Source organism: Vanessa atalanta, chromosome 22, assembly GCF_905147765.1.
Source record: "Vanessa atalanta chromosome 22, ilVanAtal1.2, whole genome shotgun sequence".
In the NCBI taxonomy this organism is placed as follows: domain Eukaryota; kingdom Metazoa; phylum Arthropoda; class Insecta; order Lepidoptera; family Nymphalidae; genus Vanessa; species Vanessa atalanta.
This window is the reverse complement of record NC_061892.1, coordinates 6,993,474-7,014,319: the sequence shown is the minus strand read 5'-3', so window position 1 is coordinate 7,014,319 and position 20,846 is coordinate 6,993,474. Positions and strand designations below refer to the sequence as shown.

The 20,846-nt window shown below is 31.7% G+C and overlaps 1 protein-coding gene across 7 annotated transcripts in view; it reads right to left on the bottom strand.

Annotated features, from left to right (window-relative positions):
- LOC125072829 (multiple C2 and transmembrane domain-containing protein) overlaps positions 1-20,846 on the bottom strand; it is a 63,967-nt gene that overhangs the window by 31,557 nt on the left and 11,564 nt on the right. For 3 of the 7 annotated variants that reach the window (XM_047683536.1, XM_047683537.1, XM_047683541.1), the window contains exon 5: positions 13,585-13,776. In XM_047683536.1, coding sequence (XP_047539492.1) covers positions 13,585-13,776 — 192 coding nt within the window. Of the gene's footprint in view, positions 1-1,869; positions 2,104-13,584; positions 13,777-20,846 lie in introns of those variants that run through there. The other 4 variants (XM_047683538.1, XM_047683534.1, XM_047683539.1 and 1 more) reach the window with 3 other exon arrangements.

Here is a 20,846-nt window from a genome sequence, read left to right as displayed (position 1 = left end):
GACTTCGGATCTGGGTATGGATACGATGAATAATACTTTACGGTTACGGAAACGAAATTATTTTCGTTGGTTTCACTTAAGAATATTAGATTATTTTAAAATTGTAAAAGAAAAAATTACAATGTTCGACTTTATTTGTAGCCTTTTTTTATGTGTCATAGGTATCAAATGGGCAGGAGGCTCTCCTGATGGAATGTGACTACCAAAACCCACGGACATCGAGGCTTGCAGATGCGTTGTCGGCCTTAATATAAACATTTTTTTATCGGATTCGGGTACGGTTTCGAATAGTTTTTTATTGCGCATATCCGATAGTGTCGTTACGGGGCTCAATCCTGATATAAAGCGAAGCTTGGATTGAAAGTACTTACATATGAATTGTTTACAAGTGATTTCTACTAGTCTTGTATACGTTTGTCTATAAAAAATTATAGGTACGAACAGGCCCAGGCAGGATTAGAAGAAATATAGCAGCTCTGTTATTGCATTAATAATAGAACGGTTACCGAACTATCGCCTCTTATGTGAGCCGAGTTGACCTTAGGACGAATACCTCAAGGTGACCTCTGTTTCCCGTTTTGTTTGTTCGAGTATTTTTATTTTGGGTTTTGTGCAAGCCCGTCTGGCTAGGTACCTCAAATATTCTACTTTTTTTTATGTCAAAAGGTGGTAAACGAGCAGGAGGCTCACCTGATGGAAAGTGACTACCACCGCCCATGGACAAGAAACATAAAATCTTAGATCCCAAGGTTGGTGGCGCATTGGCGATGTCATCAGGTGGCCCATTTGCCCGTCCGCCTACTAATACTAAAAAAACCCTCTATACATAGTTATATGTATAATTATTCTGTGTGTATGTCATTGAAGTAATCTTTAAGATCGTAATCGATATTGATAAATAAATATGTGTTTTGAGTGGGTCTCTCGATGGCTTACATTGGACACGGTAGGTAGCGCTATGATCGAGTACCAGGCCTTTTTTATTTAATAAAAAACAAAGACCCGCAGTTCACCCGTAGGAAATCACGACGCGAAACTTGTTATAATAATAAAATAGTTGTACAAATGAAACCCATCACGATAATAGGTACCTAAACATTCAACATCATACATAAATAACTTTATGATATATATATGTATATATATATACCTTTAAATGCTCAGAATTAAACGTAAATAGACTTATGATATATAGTTAATTGTATGTTTTACTTATTAATTTAAAGCTTGTGTTGAGAAGTACTTCGTATTCGTTTATTTGCATACAGGATATTGTTCACATTATATATATGATTATAACATTTATTTATATGATTGAGGAAAAGCGAAAATCAATAAATTATATTGCCGGTTCTCGATATAAGCTAAATTTCAAACCGATTCAAAAAATACTAATAAAAATACTTTTTTTCAATAATCTCTTACACCCGTAATTATTATTTTAATACAAATAAATCATAATGAGTAAAGCCGCAGGTTACATTTAGCACAATACATATGTACGTAATACGCTAATCCATCACGTAACTTTTTGAAATTGTTTTTAAAAATATATAAAGTTTTAAATAAATTTCTATTACAAATGAAATAATTCTCATAAACATTATTAATAATTCTGCCACTTCATTATCAGCTGATGTTTATTTTGTATACCTACTTATTTGTTTTAGCATTTATTTATTTTATATAAACAGTTTTTGCGTCTTTAAACTACGCTCCACAATAATGAATAAAGGTTTTGAATATGATAATATAATTATAAATTAAACACAATTCCAATTATACTGTATGACATAAACCTCTGTCAATATTTAAAAAAAAACAACCTAAAATTTTTTTCGATTGTTGCATAAAAAGAATAAAACAAACCAAAATACCATTGCAAGAACCAGTTATACTGAAATCAATCCAAAGAGATCACAACACAACACAAAACCTTTTTTGAACACTATAACCATCACTACACGAGAATTATTTCGATGAAATTCGTCGAAAAACGCGATTTTGGGAATCGAACTGTTTCCATCATTCAACGGTTTATTTATTTGTTTTACGCGAATTTAGGTTACGTACTTATAATTTGCGACGCGCGCTCACGCGGCCGTGCACTAACCGTGACTGTTCTTGCCAGTTGCCGTACAGTACAGACTACAGCGTACTTATCCGTATGGTGTAATAATATTGCACAGAGAATTGTATACTCAGAGATTAGAACTTCGTAAGGCAACATTATTTGTGTATAACACGATGTTTTAGTAAATTATTGACAAATGATTTAGAGGAATTATTTCTGTATTTCTTTTGGATATTACTTAAGCGAAATATACTTAATGTAAGTATATTACAATTAATATTTGACTTTGAAAACGATCGAATGATTTACATAAACATTATCGTAAGTGTTAATTTATTAAAATACGTAAGGTTAAAGTTTTAATACTTGTCTATATTTGCTTATTTATTATTAAGATTAGTTTTTATGTCATAGGCTATACAGTAATAAATAGCCCGTAAATATTTTACTAGTGGGCAAAGACCGCGACTATTATTAAGAATTAATTTAAAGGCCCGGTTTTGTTACCAAATATCTGTGTAGGTTTTACTTCGACGCAGATCCGGACCGTGAGTTTAGGGGGCCCTGGGCACACACACCTGAAGTAAATTAATTAGACTTGAATTAAATTAATTGAATTGCTTTGATTAATTGCAGGATTCGCAGGGCTGCAAACCATACGATCTGTTTAATTTAATAGAATGATGGATTCTTTCGCATTATCGTCTATTTTTCACTTAGCTGGGGGGCTTACCCTTGAATCCCTGGGCCTGTTCAATCATAAATTATTATCGCCATTGTTCCATTTATCTAAAAAAAATATCAACAAAGAATAGACACTAAAAACGTTTAGACCATATTTGGTGTTGGCACTCGTAGATAGATTGTTTGATTATATGGTATTGTACAGATTATATTAGTTATAGAGCACGCTAAAATAGCTCCAATATTTATATATTGGTTTTCGTTAAATTCGTAATTAATAGTACAGATTATTTTTCTATCATTTTATATGTTGAAAAAAAAAAATGTAATTTGAAAGCACTTACATATTGCTAAGTTAAGAAAAGTTCTAACTAATCATTAAGTTACGAAATTATTAAGACAGTATGTTTTATATTGTGAACAAAGATCCGAATAATTTGCTAAACAGATATTTTTATTTAACAAACAACAATCTAAGTCGTGATTACTACCACCATATTTTGTATAAAGTTATATCTGGACGAGTTTTGTATGTTTTGGGCACAAGAGATTGCTTACCCCATTCAAGGACTTGGCCTTGTCACTCAAAGCAGTAACAATAAAGTTTTAATAAAGGCAACAATTTCAATGCCACGGTATGGACGTCGAGTTCAAATAATTTGTATAGTTTAAATTCATTGGATCCGATTACGCGGTTATTTATCGATTTTTTTTATTCGTTATTTTAATATTTTTAATAGAATAGGAGACATGGCGTTCCATTCTTTAAAATATTAAAACAAAAATGACAAAATAAGACATAATTATTTAAATTGATTTATTTTTATATGTATAAATTGTCATAAAATAAATGAGAGCAATTCACTTATGGATTGATTGGTTTTGTATCGATATTTTATGTTATGGTTTTTCGATTGTCTCTAAATATTTTCTCTATGGTTACACTACTCTATTGAAATTAAAATAAAAGTTGAATGCACTCGGATTTATGGTTGAGTGTAGGACATACCACGCGGCCATTGCTATATTTATGCGGAAAATATTTGGCGAAGTTGTTTATAGATTTCATATTAACGCACACTCATTACAAATATTCGTTAATTACATTTGTATATTATGCATATTACAAATTAAAGTCGCGAATTTTGCTGTTACCTCTTCAGGTTTAAAGCGCTACACTAATTTAGTATGGAGATAGTTCGATCCCGGGAAAGGATATAGGACTTTTTTAGTTCACCCCACGAGGCGGTAAATTTGAGGATGACGGTTTGTGTGCTGAAAGGTCAAGTTTTATAAATTTCGAGTGGCTAAAGCCGCAGGTTCAGCTAGTAACCTAATAAATAATCTAGTATTTAGCAGAATCATCTAAAAATATAGTCTACTTATTAAAACCTTTATTAAAAATGTATCCTATCGTTTAATTGTTTTAACTGGTCACAGGAGAGCTGCTTCATTTTCAACTCAGAGGATCAATATTGCGAGGTGAAAATGCCGCTAGCATTCTTGCAACCATCCCACACGGCCCTGATTTGTGCAGAAACTATTTTCATTTCCGTTTTGTATAAACTTAGGTCTTACTGTAACTAATGTGCAGTTATTTTATGTCAATATTATTAAAGCAAAATTCTAACTGCTCGTTCGTTCGTTACCTCGAATAAACCACAGTACCATCGTAATGAAATTCGACAGGTTGCTTCGAAACTGGATAAGGGGCAATATGCCCATGTGGATTTACATTTGCCGTATTTCACGGGAGAAATAAATTTGCCGCATACAAGATCGCGGGGAACAGCTAGTGTAACCATGCTTTTATTCATTAGATACGTATATCGTAATGATGTTGTTGTCCGGCCGATTTAGGTCACGGCAGACAATCTCATGGGAGACCAACCAACTACGCAGGACATATTATAGTGGACAAGTGTGAGTGCAAACACAGTTACACTCTCTATTCCGACACTGTCATACTCCGATGGGACCACAAAGAGCTCAGACACAAGAGTCGCAGGACCAACGGCTTTACGTGCTCTCCGAGGCACGAGAGCGTAATTTCGACTTTCAGATTTCGGGGTGTTACTGAGATTTTTTTGACAAAATAAGACGATAACTTTTTAACGCCTTAACCTGGAGTTTGTACGCTCGGGTTTGGAAGTTTGGGTTCTTATATAAAGACTAGACCAACGAGGCATATACAGGATTTAACCGCAAGAATTATTCAATCAATCATGGTAATTAAATAATAACTATCATTACATTTTACTTAGCTTAGTGCATTTCCGTTTGGGTATACCACTAAACAACAATAATTGTAATGTTGTACTATTACTATATTACTAATATCTTAAATTGTCTTAAATGTTATACATTCAATTTTAAATAAACAGGCATTGTATATGCAAATTGAAATAATTCAATTCAATATATTATCTAGATAGTAAAAGTGAGACATGATATCTTTGAATATTTATATCGTATTTTTGAGGTTCCAAATAAAATGTTATAAATGATAAATTTGTTTAATTATTATTGATTATTCGTTACAAAATTTTACAAAACTGTTATTCCAATTCGTTCCTTAACCGTTCTATTTTTTATCATCGTCTAATCAGTGTATCTTTTGTGTCGTTATTATTTTGTAGAAGCAACAGACGAGCAATGGTTCTCTTTTACACCGATCTTATTAATATTTGGAGTGGGGTTTATAGCCAATGACAGTACTTAACAGATCAGTTCTCCTCTGCTAGTAAACATATTACTCACTGACGACCTATTGAATAAAAGCCAATATCCTGTTAAACCTGAATCCCAATATTATAACAAATAGCGTAATTCCATTTACCGATAACGGGGCCTCGCCTTGAAACCGCAGGAAATTCCCTCGTGAACAACCGTCCTCTGAATACTTAGCATCGACTATCTTAGTACTCGTATATATCACATGTTTGTACTACTTTCCTGTATACTAATACTATACATATAAACTCGAACATTTGGTTATTGTTTTAAAAATTATTCATTCAATTAAGATTATTTCCTCATCAGATATTCTACCGCCAAACAAAAATACTTAATCTTTATGTGTTTCGGTTTGAAGGATAAGTGAGCCAGTATAATTCCAGGTAACCACTTACCATCAGCTGACCCATTTGCTTATCCACCTACATAAAAAAAAAGCCACGGCGTACATTCTCAGTGGGGACTACTTACGAAGGACATAAAGTCCTCGTGACAGGTGCACCTCTATATCTTCACTCTTATAATCAGATCTGATAATATGGGAGGGAAAATGTATAGTATTTTTGTCGTGCCTTTAGTATATTTTAAATCAATAAAACTGAGCATATCACGATTTTCATAAAGTTCATTTAGATTTTATAAGACTGTATCTATCGTTTCCTTATTTATCGGTTTAATTATTTTTTCCATTTGGAAAAGACTATGGATAAGCATGCCTCAATAAGGGAAAAAGTCTTTCCATTTTTTTGTGTTTTGTTTATTTTCATTTTAATGAAGTGATATATAAATAATCCTTGATAACTCATTAGTGAAGTAATCACGGCGACTGATAGCGTTAATGTTTGCTTTAACGATTCCCACTAATGTCAAATATTTGCATTAGCCATACGGGTATTGTGTTAGGTATGTCTTCGACAGAGGATATCCGTTTAAGGTAATGTTTTAACTTTTATTTTTTATTTAATCATGTATATTTTTTATTGTAATCGTAAATCTTCAGCCGGTTTTTCCATTATTTTTGTTATTTATTTTTTACATTTCTCCTATCTCTTTCCCTTCCGATCTCTTCCATATTTAGTCTCTAAATATCTCTCTTCTCATCTCTCTTTCTGACGTCTTTATTTTGATATTGCGGTATCCGTTTTGTTACAATTTTTGATCAGTATATTTTTCATCCAAATAACATTACCTCCTACAGAATTTCTTAATACTTAATTCACAAATTATTCCGTCTTTTAAACAATTCTTTCAATGTTATATTTCTTATTTTTATAATAGCAGTAACTATTGTTTGAATTAGATTAAATTTATTGTAGACTTTCATACTTATACGGGATCATTGAAGCTGAATATTTTCAACAAAACGCTTTTCAAAACTCTTTAGTTTTATCCATTGCCCAATCATAAGACCTGAATTAATATAAGTTACTTATATTAATATTTTTCAACGAAATTTAAATTGAGATTGCCTTTTATTCTTCTGTAGCCTGGATTAGGTGAATATGTTATTTATACCAATTACTGAAATGACCCAGTGATGGATTCGATGATTGGATATCAATCAAAGAGTTCCAGTATTTTAAATAAAATTTTGCCATATTTAATACACCAACACTTTATCTATCTATCTCCAAAAATGTGCTGAGCAGCAGAGGAGGCATTTCTTTAGTAGTGTGACATTAACGGGTTTTACATAAATCAAATGACATAATCTAACAATGACATGTGACAAAAATAAGGAAAATGAAAATAATCATCTATCCTATTCCTTCCTATTGAAAATTTCGCCGAGGAGAGGGATTGCTATAATAAAAAAAGTGATGATATTTATGAAATATTTTGCTGAATTGCCTGTCATTTCATATGACACAGACCACCGCCCTAAGCTTAACCACACCCTATCTAAACGGAAAACGTAAAGTCATCGCAAACCATAATGAAAATAAAATATTTTCTTATAAGAACTGTGATATTTATTTACAAGATTTTATTATATGTATGTATGTTTTATTGTATGTGTGTCAGTTTGCTCAGACAAAATCTTGCCAGTAATATCAGTGTTTTTAAGTGGTTCTATCACTTTCTGATGTCCTAGAGAGTTTAAATTTTACAATTTGGTTCAGTTTCGATGACAATGATGTAAGTATTGAAAATATGACCTGGACCCCAGTTTAACTAACAGTTTGGCAGTTTGTCTTTTTTTGACTAGGTATCTATATATTCTACAAACGCAACGATCCAATTGCGGTTCAAAGTTAGATTTAAATATATATCGGATCGTTTGGTAACTGATATAAATAAGTTGAATTAGTCGTCAGTTACGGTTAAGCTAAGGTTAATTCTATAATGGCCCCTAGCTCTACATCCATTGGTGCTAGACGATGGAACTCCTCAAAGATCAACTGCATAGATACGAAATTTTGTGTAAAACAGCTGAGACATATTTCTTGCTATTAAGTTTCAATCTATTATTAAATCATTAAAACCGACCTTTCAATTTCATACTCATAGCATTGCCCAAATTAATTAAACTACAAAACAAAATGATCATATTAAGAAACTGATAATACATTTTATAACTCAACGATTTTTATTTGAGCTCTCTTTTATTGTCCAAAGCTACGATTTTCTTCACAATTTAAATGTTTTACTAACAGTTCCTCGCAAATTTATTTGGACGAGAAATAAATACAATTATACTAATTAAAAAGTAATATTATATAAATATCGAATAAGATTAGTTTTCAGAGGAGGTATCACTTGAAACTCTAGATAACATATACCCACCTAATATCTCATGGCAACATATATTAGGCATGGTTTTCCTTGGGAAATGGAAGTATTCGTAGAGCAGAGATATTAACTACCATCCATACAAACAAAGCCGCCGACATAAGCTAGATTCATAAGAGATAAACAGTACGTATATAGTACATACTTTCATTATCTTGGATCCTTGAGTTTCCCTTTAGAGGAAACTTTAAATTTAAAAAGTTAAGTTCTACTTTATAGCATTATCTGGTAAGAAAGGAGTTTGGTTTAAAATATATATACTTCTTGAAAATTTTAATTTAGCGAGTTCAACTCAAAACTTAGTGAACAGCTCAAAATGAATAACGAAAAAATACTAGATAAAGTTCGCGGTTAAAGTTTTTATTTATGATCAACAAACGCTCGGACGTTACCTTGGACAGTCTCACGTTGCTCATAAAATAATGGTGGTATCGTAAACGTTTGATTACTTAATATGTTATGAAAAAAAGACCGTCTTAATAAAACCTGCCAGAACATAAAAAAACATTAACTAAGTGACGTAAGGGAAGGGAAAAGGGCAGCTCAACAAACCATGATACGTGTAAGGTTATATACGATTTTTTTCCTAAGACCTTCAACGTGTAAGTTTCGTTACGAAATTTTTCTTCATCGCCGATTATTTATTCATATACGAGTACAAGCATCGAAAAATTCAATGCCTTGATTTGTACTCGCATTCCTCTATTCCAATGTTCCAACAACTGGGTGAGCTTAGCTTGGATCATTATATATTCTACCGCCAATTTGCAACACTGTACTGCTGTTATCGCTCTGGAGGGTACATTTCTTTGAGCGAGAGTGTTTACGAGGAATAGTTGAAATGTTCAATGTAGTGTAACTTCTTCTTCTTATCTGTTACAGTGAGACTGTTTATTTGTTACGCTATCGGGTATTAAGTACATAAGTAATATATTATTATTTAACTGTAATGTATTCATATATTATGTTTATATCTGCCTTGGACACCCCTACCTCTTTCTATATCTGTTTCTTTCCTCTACCCTAAGGTTGCCTGGAAGAGATCGCTGCTTAGCGATAAGGCCGCCTCTTGTGTATCTTTCTTAAATGTGATTCAAATTTATGTTTACTGGTGTACAATAAAGAGTATTTTGATTCGATTTAAGTACAATCATAAAATTTCATACAAATTGTCAGGGGGTACTGGATATAGGGTACCTGTCACCTACTCTCACACACAGGCGGAAACTAGTAACCAATAAAAAAAAAATAAACTATATATTATCGTAATATAAAGAAACTTCAACTCAATTATCATTGAACTCTGGAAATTCATTTCAGCTTTTCAAATATAACATTTCTTGAATGATTTAAAACAATTTACTTACTTTTATTTACCTATTTTTTTACTTTGTATAACATACACATATAAAACGTCGCATTATATTTACGTAAAATATTTTAGCTCTGCACTTTAACAAATACCACAAACGATAAATCGTGAGAAAGTGCTGAGTAGCAAGAATATTGTGAGATTTCAAGATACCCACTATAGTTTTAGGAATATACATGTATTTATGTAAGGTTTTGATAGATGTGTTTGTTAAAATATTATTAAAACTTAGGTTGTTTTTTTTCCGATCAATTAATTGCGATTAATAGTTGTTAATTTGACTAAATCTACGATAGCCAATCAGAGGCATTGGCCAATCACAGCGACTACTTTGTCATCGTCCAAAAAAGGTGGATATGACGGCAGGCACTGTGGTTTGAGTATTGAATGAGGACACAGCTCACATAAAGTGTAACAATATATTACAATTAAAAAAAGTTATTACAGTGTTTAATTCAACTGACCCAAGATCCCTTTATGTATGTCTTGATGAAAATAACTATTTGTCTTGGACTAGTTGTTCGGTATTTGTCAAGGATTAAGTTCGTCGTAACAAATGTCTTTCAAACAATCCACGTCCAAACTTCTCAGTTCCGCAACCTATGTAGACTTCTTTGTGTTTTGTTTCCTTCGTTATCTTCAATACGTTCTATTTATATTATGTGGAATTGTTTTTTTTTTGTAAAAAACACACCACAGCTATGTATTGATTTTTTTTTTAAATTATAGTAGTAAAGACTCTTTTTAAGAATCACTAATTTATTTTTACTCCTTCGCTTAAGCTTCAAGAATGAGGAGGACAAAGTCCAAAGGGTCAGGATCGAATCTGCGACTTTCTACATTGCTAGTCGCCTCGTAAGCTATTCCGGTATTGACGAATTCAACATGGCGATCATTATGAACATTGGATCAGTTAATAGATAACACTTGGTGGAAAGAATTTCTTCGAGCTCAACTGGGTAGATTCCACCCACTCCTCATATATTCTGCCGTCAAACAGCAGCACTTTGTATTGTTGTTTCGGCTTAAAGGTTGAGTTAGCCAGTGAAACTACAAGCACAAGTGGCAAAATCGCTCAGTTTCCAAGGTTGGTGGCGCATTGGAGGTGAGCAGTAAGCAGTAGTGACCACTTACCATCAGGTAGCTCATTTGCCCGTTCGAGTATGCGATTTTGTTTCATAACAAAAGACAATTCAAACAGTCTCAATAAAATATACTAAGAATTCATGAATAATACAACTTTTAACTGTGAAAAATTTTGGATGAAGATATAAAGAGACCAATTTCATTTTCAGAATTTATTAAAAGATCGTACGCCATTCCTCTATGTGACAGGTGACAACACACAGAGAATTATGAATTGTGTATTAACGGGGAAAGTGTATTTGAGCCTGTTGTTTTAAGAACAGATATTCTTAAATACATCAACTAGGTCTTATCAATATTAAAAAAATAAAGTTACCATCGGTCCTATAAATCTATACATTCCACGAAAAAGAATCGGCAAGGAACACAGTAGTTACTCTTCTCTTCTGGTGAGGTTTGTAACAGTCTACTTGAGGTATATTTTCATTTAATTTATTATATATTAGTATATTAAGATATGAGCAATAAATAAATCTGAGGAGTTACTTTTAAAGTAATAACAATGTTTATGTTGGTTGGAGTGGCGTTGTCTAGAAAGGCTCTTAAGTCGAGTTTACAGATTATTATAAAAATAAAAACATAACGACTTAAAATTCACCAATTTAGAAGAACCCAATGAGGTCTAAAGTACTTAAATATAAAATTGGTTGCTTATTTTATAATTTGGTTGTTTCATTTATTTACAAAGAAAACTGTTTAAATTATGATTAACATAATCTAATTAGTAGATTTTTTTAAATTATTAATAAGTTATTTAGCATTTAAAGGTAATAAAATAACTTAGTACTTGTGTCTTTACGACGCTATATTTTGGTCATAAATGAAATTGAGGAGCAAAGTAATAACAACACTTGATGGCAGGGTATTGTGTAAGCCCGTCTTGGTACCATTCTTCAGATATTCCACTGCCATTCAGCAATACTTAGTATTGTTGTGCACCGATTTGAAGGGTGATTGAGCTAGTGTAATTACAGGCACAAGTGACGTAACAAGTGAGTTCCCAAGGTCGGTGGCGCATTGACGATAAAATTAATGTTTAACATTTCTTACCACACTAAGCTTTACGGGCTCTGGTGATCATTGACCATCAGTATCAGGCCCATTTGTGCGTCCCCCAAAGCAATTTAATAAAAATGGTATTAAAACATTTTCATAATAATCTATACCACTAAAACATAACACAAACGTTTTTTATTATAATAAAATATTATAGAAAAAAATCACCAGGGTTTTACATTATACAAATATTATTAATTGGATATACGCTCAGTAAATTGTCATTTCGACAATATTATTTTGTAGATCTTACAGTAGCGTCAACAAAAAAATATCTTACTATTACGTACGTTATCTTACAGTACGCATTTTGTTACTGTGTATGACAACAACAAAATAAAGTAAATCCTAAAATCCTTATTATTTTTATATTATATATATAAAATATCAGTTTTTCAGTCTTAGTGTAAATATAGGAGCGAGGAACAGTAAGGGTTTATAATTATATTTTACCCGTAACATTATAACCTAAGGGCAGTCTTATTATCGTAATTTAATGTTAGCTTATTAGTTAGGTTTATATTTGGCAAGTGTGTGCTGCTGTTAGTGGAGTGAAACGGAATTGTAATTTGTAATTTAGAACCAAGTAAATTATGAACCGCCGAAATTATAAAATGTTTTGAAATATAATTGCACATTACCTAACACTGTAACACTTGCTAACATGTGTTAGCTTTTGTAACGATTCGTTGAATGTTTCCAATGCTGACGCTGATGAAAATGTTTTAAAACTGTTAATTTTTTTTGTTAAGCAATGTTAAAATTGTGTGACATTTTGGTTTTTTTTTTAAAGTAACCTTACAATTAAATACTTGACAACGTTTGCTTCAAATTCAAATTAATAAAAAAATGTTCAACTCAAAAATCTACGTCGTATCGTATTGAGCTTATCAAACGGTAACATTACAGGATTTTTCAAAAGGTGTAATAACAAAAGCATATTTTTTAACTACCAAATAAAATAATATCTGCATTTTAGTTGCAAGAGGTATTCATTCACATGAAACCAAAGTTAAGGTTTTATGTTATATATTAAATATTACAAGTTAACATTATAAAACATATATATACATACATTATAAATGAAAACATTTTTTGATCGCAAAAGTGAAAATTTAATCTTTACTCAAATTTTAAATATTTTAAGATGCTATTCCTTCCGACTTTTTAAGTAGAATTTATTGGCACCTTACAAATAGCTCTGTTACATAAAAATTACCCTTAAAAATATTGACTTAGAAATAGTTAGACTTATAAATGACATTGATTTTTCTGCGCGATCATAACTTTGAATATTTGTTTACATTGAAAAAATAAATGTGGAAGTAGGTTTTTAATAATAAAGACGAGAGAAGATATATGTTCTCCCTCAAAATCACGACGAAGATGAACCTAACCGATATCGGACACGGTGGCCTTCCTCAAGATAGTTTATTCAACTACACAAGACATTATAGTGACTACATTGTGCACACTCTTTAATGTCGTACTCTCAAAATACGTCAAATCTCACATGCGGCAGGACCACAGGCTTTACATGCTTCCAACTTTGAGACTCTGGGCCTAACCGGTAACTTTTTAATTGGCCCGACCTGAGTTTTGTACCGAAGACCTGAGAGTCTGCGACTTTAAAAAGACAAAACCAAAAAGACAATATAATAATAATATTATAATAAGTGTTTATATCTATATAACCTGAAACGAAATATTCTACGGTACTTACCGCTTCTTTATCTTCCTGTGATTTGGGGTACAGCGTCACGTTGAGGACGATTTCACCCAAATCCTGGACAGGTTTGTTTGGATCTCGCAAACATAGCACCAGGTCTTGAGACCGTCCCAGCTCCAGCGCTGTGAGGTCCAGGTGGCAGGAGCCCATGAAGTCATCTTGCAAGCCCCAATCATAATCGAAAACCTGTAGAAAATAATATTTCCGTTATCCTTAATTATATTGAACTTGTTAAAATAATATATAAACTCAATAAGGATTCATTGTTATCAATATAGCTTCACAGTCTAATATTTATGTTCGAATGACCAATAACAAGGTAACGAAAGATAATTACAAATAATATGAACAGCTTCCACGAATTCCAATTTTAAAAATTTAAGGTTTAAAAGTGGGATCCTTGAATTTGTGTTTCAATAGAATGACATATTCAGACAAATTCTTGGTACTTTTTTTATTGGCACGTATAATCTACCCAAGTTTAATGTACTTATTCTAGTTGAGCATTTACCATTGAAGGAAAACTTCGAGTGCGTTTTATTCTTTATGTTTTCGTGCCAACAGGGCACAGACTATTTCACTTCATTAGGATTAAATTTTCTGCAAAGGTGATGTTTCAAAATTAACCAAAAAAACGTTTTATAACACGCGTAGTACGTGACGCTGCTTACTTGTCACTTTTATAAGTGATACTACGTCAAAGTGTCACGAACTAATAAAAAAATATTTAAGTAAATTGAGGCTTAACAAATATGTCATAATATGTGACTGACACTAACACGCTATTTTGTTGCTTGTATCTTTTAATATTGTACGTTTTATAACATTACTAAATCGATCTTAGGTCTCCTCTCTTTTTTAGAGAATACGTTTAGAGGTATTATACCACCACGCTGCTCCAATCCGGTTTGGTGAAAGTGGCAGATTATCATCCGCCTTAAGGTTGCATTTTTTACTTTATGGCCGAGCACTGGATAATTTCTAAACATAATGAGCACATGAAAATTCAGTGCTCAATGAACTCAAAATCATTGATTAAGATTCACGTTTTCTAACATAATATTTAAGATGATTGTTACTAGCATCATAAATGTTATAATAAGTACAGTCCGTTTAGTATACTCGTATATATCACTTTCTGACATTTCTCGATCGTCAGCAGCGAGCCTTGAGTTTGTTCTAGCAGTTCACGAATTACAAAAACAAATTATTGCAAAATCGTCTTGTTATCAAATAGCTTTAGCAAAACATCTTTATGCAATGAAAACTTTATGGAATAAGTTTCCTCGATAAGGAAACTCGAATTCACAAGTTCTCATAATAACAATCATAGTATTATCTCTTACGGAATTTTGCTTTGAGGTAACGTTATGGACATTAAAACTGTTTTCATACTAAAAAAAGATTATATTAAAGGTAAAGCGTGGACTTAGTATTTATTGTTTTCTAGGCAGGATTTATAAAAAATAATTATACTTTACTAACATACATTTCTTGATGGTTCTTCTCGGTGGAATTCACTTTTCGAGCCGGTGGTAGCTTTACATTTGTTTTAAAACATGACATTCGTAGATAATGTCGAAATATCGAGCTCCACCAAATAAAAATAAAAAAACATGGTAAATGTCCCGTTTTAAATGCTAATAGTAATAAAAATATTCATTTTAATTAAAAAAAATATTTATATTTTTGATTTTGGGCTTAGTGTTCCTCTACATTAGAGAAGAAACCTTGGAGATTAAGCTTGATTCCGCGTTGTTCTAATGCGAGTTCGTGGTGGAAATCTGATAGAATTGCATCCGACACATAGAAATTACCTTGCAATAATTTCCTTCACCGCCGAGCAAAAAATGAATTATAAACATAAAAGGAGTTTACTCCGCATCGTCTGAAATTAAATTTTTCTATTAACTGGAACTCAGCTCGGTATAGTAATTGAAAATGAGGAAAATGACATGAAAGAAATTTGTACAAGATTAATTCTCCTCAGATTAATTTTTATTCAATACATCATAATACAATCTTATATAAGTATACAAATATAACTATTTAATTATGATTCTGAGTTTCCTGAATTGTTTGTTCCCCAATAAACCTGTGATTTGTGTTGTCGTTGTTTGGTTAACCCGAATATTTACTATTTTATTCAGAGTGAGACGATACGAATATTATAGTATTATATTATTTATAGTATTATAGATTTCAGGTTTTGCTTGAGATACAGGGACGATTTTAGGTTGAATTTAGGACGATTTTAGAAACTGTTGCATGCTGGGATATCGAGAGAAGAACACACTCACACGCTGGCTCATATGCCGTATACGCAGACGTACAATAAAACAAGGTTTTTTTTAAATAATTTTTCTTAAAAATGATTTTTTACATTTTTTGTAACTGGTGGTATACAATTTTCGAAAAAGGAAAGTTTAAAGCATTTTTAAATATTGCGGAACACAGCTTATAAGCAGGACTGTCGTAATAAATATGGACAGGTCGCTCTCACTCAATACGGAACATATGATCACATTAGGTTCGGTATGAAATTGGGGGTTATATTTAGCGATAATTAGAACCACAAGGGAATAATTATATTTCAAAGCTTCTGTAAATTGGCAAACAAAATAATAAGTGAGTAATGTTTCACAATATACCAATTTACAAGAGCACGGCAATACCGACAGAAATGGGCATGTGCTTTTTCGTACCAATTAGAAGACATCTTATGCTTTGACGCATTGAAATTTAAATTTATAAAAACTTTGTTGAATCGTCCGAGTATTTAAAAAAAGGCATCAAATTGCCTGATTATACTTTTCGAATAAAAACTAACTATGTTTAACAGTAAGGACATTATGATGGGACCATCTTGTATATCTGATACCTACTGAATATCCAATGCAAAAATAAATCATAAAACAGTCACAAATAGAGAAACTCCTTCGTTTTTGGAGTTTGCTGAAAAAAAAAACTTCATTCTAGTTCGTTAATTTAAAAACACATCATGACATTTCTAAGTGAAGCTAGTTTAAATTCGGAATTTGGGTTTCTAGAGTAAACCTTGTTAGTCTCTCTATAAAATGAACTCCGTAGTACACAGAAAATCTCGGACAATTTCAAGTTAAGCTTATCTAACACCTACACAATATATCTAATGTATCCTTCTTGGTTAACATACATTTTGAAATAGACATGTAGAGGACTTGCCTCAACATGTAGCTATTAATGAGTTGAACTTACGTAGTACCGAATGTCATAAACAAGCTTTTATTTAAGATATATCATAATATGAATAACATATCGTAATATTGTCACAAGCACCAAAAGCTCTTGCAAAATTTCTGCTCTAACTTTTCGCTGACTCTAAAATTTTATTCGAAGACTTACAATACATTAACAGGTTAGTTACTTTGATAAATGATTCTTATTGACTCTATTCATCAAATTAGTGATTACACTGTTTTTATTAGTTTAAGAATATGGTAATAGTATGGAAAAGTATTCAATACAAATACTCGGATCTTGCGGACGTGTGCATTGTGCTAGTTAAAAAGATTAAAATATTTAAATAAAATCGCAGTTGTTGTTTTAACGAAAGTGACACTTACAAAATAATATTATTAAAGTATCAATTTGTGTGAACAAATTCATCATCTAAATCCTGTGTGTAAGCGCAGTGCTATACGCACCCGCCCCCCAACCCGCAGGAGTAAAGAAGACAATTGCAATTTTTCGACTCGCTCACTCACACGCACTTGCTACGTACTTAATACTTAAGGATGAGTACAAAGGAAGCATCGACTAGCGGGAATCTCGGACGCGGCGACACTGGTGGTTCTACACCTAATTTGTAGAAAGAGGAGACACATATCAATATGCATCCACGAAAACGCAAAGAGCGTTCATTGGAATATGAAATTAAAAATGACCTGTCAGATTTTCGAAAAGACATAATAAATATCTTAAGGAATTCTCGATCGCACAAAACGAAACTTTACGCCTTATACGACAAGAAATTACTGGAATGCGAGAAGAAATAAAATGTATAAAATCTACTTCCGAAAACTTAGTTACAAAATATAACACATTAGAAAAAGAAATTGAAACACTAAAAAAAGAAAATATTACGGCACAAAATAAAATTGCGAAAATTGAACAGGACATTCCATCAACAAACTATGAACATAAAAATAAATCGCTGTCGCTTGTAAACGAAGACCTCATCCTAGAACTCAAAGATCGTTGTAATCGAGAAAAAAATATTGTCATAGTGGGTATTCGTGAATTGTGTGATAAAAATTTTACTGCTCGGCGAAAATATGACGAACTTGAATCTTTTAAAATTATTACTTCCATATATGATCAATGTCCGAAGCCAATAAAAACCATGCGTCTTGGTAAATACAAACCAGACAAAAATAGACCTTTGAAGGTGTTTTTTAATGGTACTGATATTCCTAAGAAAATACTCAGTAATAAGTCTAAATTAGACCAGCAATTCAAAATATATTCCGATCAAACACCGTCTCAAAAAAAGTACATGAAACAACTTACGGACGAACTACAAAAACGAAAAAATAATGGCGAAACTGATATTATAATTAAATATATACAAGGAATACCTAAAATAATAAAATCAAAAAACGATTAGCTAACACTATTAAAAACAGCAATAATATAAAACCGATTGATATAAATGCCCATTTTGTTTCTCACTATTTAATTCAAAAATATAGTGATTTACCATTTATATCTAATTCCTTAAAATTCTTTTATACCAACTTACGAAGCATACGAAAGGCTGGCAAGTTTGAGGAAATCGAATGTATTCTAAAAGCTGTTACGAAAAAAATACATATTATTATTTTTACTGAAACATGGATTGGATCGGAGGAAGATGCAAATCTATTTAAACTACAAAATTATACTCATATCTATAACTTTAGACAAACCTGTAGAGGAGGCGGAGTATCTATATTTATACATAACTCGATACAATTTGAAATAACAGAAAAAATAACAGAAAATGGAAATCACTACTTGTGGGTATTTTTGAATAATTATGCACTACATGTAGGTGGAATCTATACACCTGGTAATAGTAATGTAAGTAACTTTTTAGATATATATACCTCTCAATTGGAGAGAAGAAAGAGAACCATTGCCTTTGGTGACTTTAATCTCGATTTACTAAGTACAACTAATAATATAACTAACTATAAGAAGGTAATAGAACTTGTCGGATATGACATTTTAAACAAAATTGAAAAAGAATTTAACACTAGAGAAACCTCTACAACTAAAACTATTTTGGACACCTGGTAATAGTAATGTAAGTAACTTTTTAGATATATATACCTCTCAATTGGAGAGAAGAAAGAGAACCATTGCCTTTGGTGACTTTAATCTCGATTTACTAAGTACAACTAATAATATAACTAACTATAAGAAGGTAATAGAACTTGTCGGATATGACATTTTAAACAAAATTGAAAAAGAATTTAACACTAGAGAAACCTCTACAACTAAAACTATTTTGGACCACGTATGCACCGATTTAAATAACGACAGATTTACATTTTCTATAGTAGAATCTTCTCTATCCGACCACAAACAAATGTTTATTGAATTGTTGAAACGCAAGGCACCAACATACCAACGTGTTGAATATACTGCTATTGACTACAGCGGATCCCTGAAAAATGCTTGTGAATTTGAATACATTAATGAAGAACACGACTACTTCTATTTAGAAAATTTCATACTGCAGTGTATTATGAAAAATAAAATAACAAAAGTTAAATCAATAAACCTACCGAGGAATGATTGGATAAGTAAAGATATTATAAACATGATAGACAAACGCAATCTTTTATGGTCATTGGTAAAACAGAAGAAAAATGATGAAGAAATTAAAAAACTGTTTAATACAGAAAGAACTCGGGTGAATGAAATGATAAGATCATCAAAGAGTAAATATTACCAGAAGGCTTTTAACCAATGTAGAAAGAAACCGAAGAAAATGTGGGATCTACTTAACAATCTAGCTTTAAATAAACAAAAAAGTGACTGTGTTCTTCCAAAACTTAATACACAAACGGGTGCTGTGACTGATGGTAACGAGATCTGTAAGTTATTTAATGATTTCTTTTTGACGATAGGTACTAGATTAGCAAATAACATTTCAAAAAAAATTCACTCAGGCGTTATTCACACTCTAATGTACAAAGAAAACCATTACCATGAAACTGTCTTGTGTCAGCTGCAGCCGTGCACTGACAAAGAAGTCAAAAATATAATAAATAATTTAGATTGTAACACTAGCACTGGTATTGACGGAATCAGTACAAAAGCACTTAAATGTATAAAAGGAATAGTTGTCACTGATCTAGTTAATTGTATAAATAAATGTTTACTACAAGGCAAATTCCCTGATAGCCTTAAAATTGCAAAAGTCACTCCAATTTACAAATCCGGTTCGAAATCTGATCCAAGTAATTATAGACCGATATCAGTACTGCCTGTGATATCTAAAATATTTGAAAAAATAATATATAATCGACTAAATGATTACTTGGATAGGAAAAATTTTTTAATAAAAGAACAATACGGTTTTAGGTCGCAGTCAAATACACTCTCTGCAGCTATTGATGTAATAACTAAACTCAAAACAAATATTGACCAAAAACATATATCTTTAGCCATTTTCATTGACCTTAAGAAAGCTTTTGACACCGTTAGTCATGTTAAATTGTTACAAAAGTTAAGAAACATCGGTATCACCGGGTCAGCATTCAGTATTTTAGCTTCTTACCTTACGAACCGTCAACAAATCGTTAAAATATCTGATTTTAAAAGTGAGCCCCGAACCATAACATGCGGTATTCCTCAAGGATCCATATTAGGACCATTGCTCTTTTTAATTTATGTAAACAACATCACAAACTTAAATCTCTCAGGTGATTTGACGCTATACGCAGATGATACATGTATCTTTTACTTTGCTCATTCAATTCATGACATCATAGCTCAAGCACAAAAAGACTTAGACTTGTTACATGAATATTTTTCTTACAATCTATTAACAATAAATACCACAAAAACATCATACATGATATTTAGTGCAAAGAATAAAAAAATACCAAATCATATTCCACTATCCATTAATAATGATATTTTACAAAGATCGAATTATGAAAAATATTTAGGTTTAATATTGGATGATAAATTAACATGGGGCCCTCATATAAATAAAATAA